The sequence below is a fragment of the Triticum urartu genome, chromosome 3A (genome assembly GCF_056163025.1).
Source record: "Triticum urartu cultivar PI428250 chromosome 3A, HENAU_Tu73, whole genome shotgun sequence".
NCBI lineage: Eukaryota > Viridiplantae > Streptophyta > Magnoliopsida > Poales > Poaceae > Triticum > Triticum urartu.
In genome coordinates this window covers 546,059,758-546,062,643 of record NC_141875.1, presented here as the reverse complement: position 1 = coordinate 546,062,643, position 2,886 = coordinate 546,059,758, and the positions used below count along the sequence as shown (strand labels likewise).

The following is a 2,886-nucleotide window of genomic DNA, read 5'->3' as shown; positions in this document are numbered from 1 at the left end:
GATATTGATTTCCATATTACGGCAGACCACATTACTCTTGATTAAGGATCCCGGGGTTTGTACCAGCATATTCTTGCCCAAAAGCGAACAAGGAAATTTGTTTTGGGCAACAAAACTCTGACGAATAAAAGAGTGGGAAGCTCCAGAGTCAAATAAAATTACTGCAGGTATGTTATTAACAGAAAACATAGCAATGACGACTTCGGGGTTCTCTTGAGCATCATCGGCGGAGAGGTGATGAACGTGCCCAGTGATGTTTTGCTGGGTCGGGCATGATTCCATAAAGTTGACTTGTGGTCTGAATAGAGCATTCGCCTTGCTGTTCTTGGGACACTGTCTGGCATAATGTCCGGTTTGCCCACAACTGAAGCAAGAATTGTTGCGTTGGCGCTCCTCATGCACTGGGTTGGTCACAACATTCTTGACTTGAGTGGTTGTCTTGTTAACATTTTGTTGCCAATTGGGCTGGTATTCCACCTGAGTCTGCTGCTAGGTACGCGCCTTTTACATGGGTTCCCCATCCTTGTTTGGCTCAAACTTGCGCTTGTGGTCGTTGTTAGCAGGCCTATTATCCGATACAAGCTTGTGCTCCCTTTCAGCAATGAAAGCCTTGTTCACCAGAGTTTGGAAATCTGGGAAATCAAACATATTGAGAGTACACCGGAGTTGCGGGTTTAATCCACCAAGAAATCTGTCAATCTTTGTTTCTTTAGTGGCCACGTCATGAAGGGAGTATCGTGACAGATGATTGAATTTTTGCAAATATTCACCCATAGACTGATTTCCTTGGAGGAGCGCGAGAAATTCACGTTGCTTAGTCTTCATAATTCCAGTAGGGATATGATATTTCCGGAACCGATCCTTGAATTTTGACCAGGTGATTTCTTCATCAGCAGGCCACATGGCTTTTATATTTTCCCACCATATGGCAGCAGCGCCTTCAAGATAATGAGTTGCAAATGGAACTTTATCATCTTCCTCAGTACGAGCAATCTCAAGTTTCCTCTCAATGGTTCGCAACCAATCGTCTGCATCCAAGGGGTCAATAACCTGACTGAAACTGGGAGGCTTGGTCCTTTGAAAATCTGACAGCTTGGAGTGATGACCGTTCTGATTTCCATTCTGCCCAACCATAGCTTGCACACTTCTTAAAATTTCAATCAGATCATTATTCCGTCTTTCCTCAAACATACGCAGAATTTGCTTGGTGGAGGACGGATTTGGTGGTGGAACGTACGGCTCAGGGGAGTGTCCTGCTTGTCGTGCGGAACAACGAACAGGGGTACCCTCGCGAACGTTGCTACTGCTGCCTCCCCGCGGCATCCTATTGTGATTTTTTCCAAGACAACGCAACCGAGATGAGAAACATTCAAAATAAATTGGGGAAGAGCCAGCAACAAAAGCCTGAGAAAAACTGAAATGATGAAGAAAATAAGGCGAATAAAATAGAGTTCCAACCTAATTATACATAGACTCATACATGAAAGATAAACAACATGCCAAGTTCAACTACTCTCATACATGAAACGAAACCTCATGACTCGTACGACTACACCCGTACACCATCCTGGCGACTTCAAATACTCAGAAGCTCTACTGCTCTGCTGGCGCTGCGGGGTCCTCTCCTGAAGCAGACTTGGATCCTGAACTGACGAGGTTAACTAAGACCTCCGGGTTAAAGGTAACATGACGACGCTGCCTAGAGGGCTCTCCCTCAGGGGCAGGTGTAGGGTGAAGCATCGGGGCTACATGAGTAGTGAGAAGTGAAACCCACTTAGCAGGGGCACTAAGAGGATTCACGGTCATGGCGCCCAAGCTACTCGGAGGAGTAACCGGTGAAACAGGGGAACTAGAACTGGCTGGAATATAAGGAGTAAATCCCAAGGAGGATGGAGTAGTGGCAGATCTAGTAGAGACTAAAGCAGAGGCTAAAGTAGTACGGGCACGAGTCAGCTCTCGAGCCAGCTCGTGGATCATAAGATAGCTAGCGGTGATATAACGAGCAAGATGACTAGCAACACTATCAGACTCCGGATCAATGATAGGGAAACGGACACGACCATTCTCGTGCACAGAAGGATAGTAGTAGAAACCTGGGTGGTTCTGCATCCGGACCTTGTTGTAACAAAGCTTGACAAGGACCTCGAATGCAGCAAACTGGACAGCCTGAGAAGCGGTAGAAGCGTAACCGCTCCGAGAGGTACGAGTGTAAGTGCTGGAATCGGAACTGGTGCGCAGAGTAACCACTGCGTGATACTCATACACTGAGTCAGCTAGACGCTCCCGGTACACATGATAGACTGGATCATCACCGAGGGGGTACATCCGACGCCACACATTATGAAGGAGATGCGGCGACGTGAACGACATCAGCCGCAACTGGCACGGATACGGCACCGGAGCCATCTACACTCACAACCATTAGTAGGTTAGCATAAAAATAAAACAAGTGCATGCAATGCAACAACCAGCTACAAATGCTACCGGCACTCAACTTAAACTTGTATCTAACGTCCAGTTAACACGTCGTAGTCTAGCGTGGCCTACAGTCAGCGCGGCTCTGATACCAAGCGTTGTGGCACCCCGACTCAGAGCAACCGGTTTACCATGCATTGCCAGCCTAGAGACCATGTCTTCTGGCAACACACAACATCTTGGTACAGAAAACAACCGCTTTATTGATGCTAACGGATCAAAGTTTATATTACAACAGGTAGCGAGGCCAAGCGGCACACACGGTGCGGCTGAACAATATGTACATTATTTAGTGAACATAACGGGCCTCGATCATATCAACTACTCGGCAGCGGAACAACGTCGTAGCGGAACTCCATAGCATAGGGACACCGATGTGGACACGATCTAGACTCGAACAGCACTCCTTCC

At 47.3% G+C, this 2,886-nt stretch overlaps 1 protein-coding gene across 1 annotated transcript; it reads right to left on the bottom strand.

Annotated features, from left to right (window-relative positions):
• Positions 1–504: 504 nt before the first annotated feature.
• LOC147980460 (uncharacterized) lies at positions 505–1,134 on the bottom strand. Its single transcript, XM_087515619.1, has one exon. The coding sequence runs from the start codon at positions 1,132–1,134 to the stop codon at positions 505–507; it is 630 nt and encodes a 209-aa protein (XP_087371745.1).
• Positions 1,135–2,886: the final 1,752 nt, after the last annotated feature.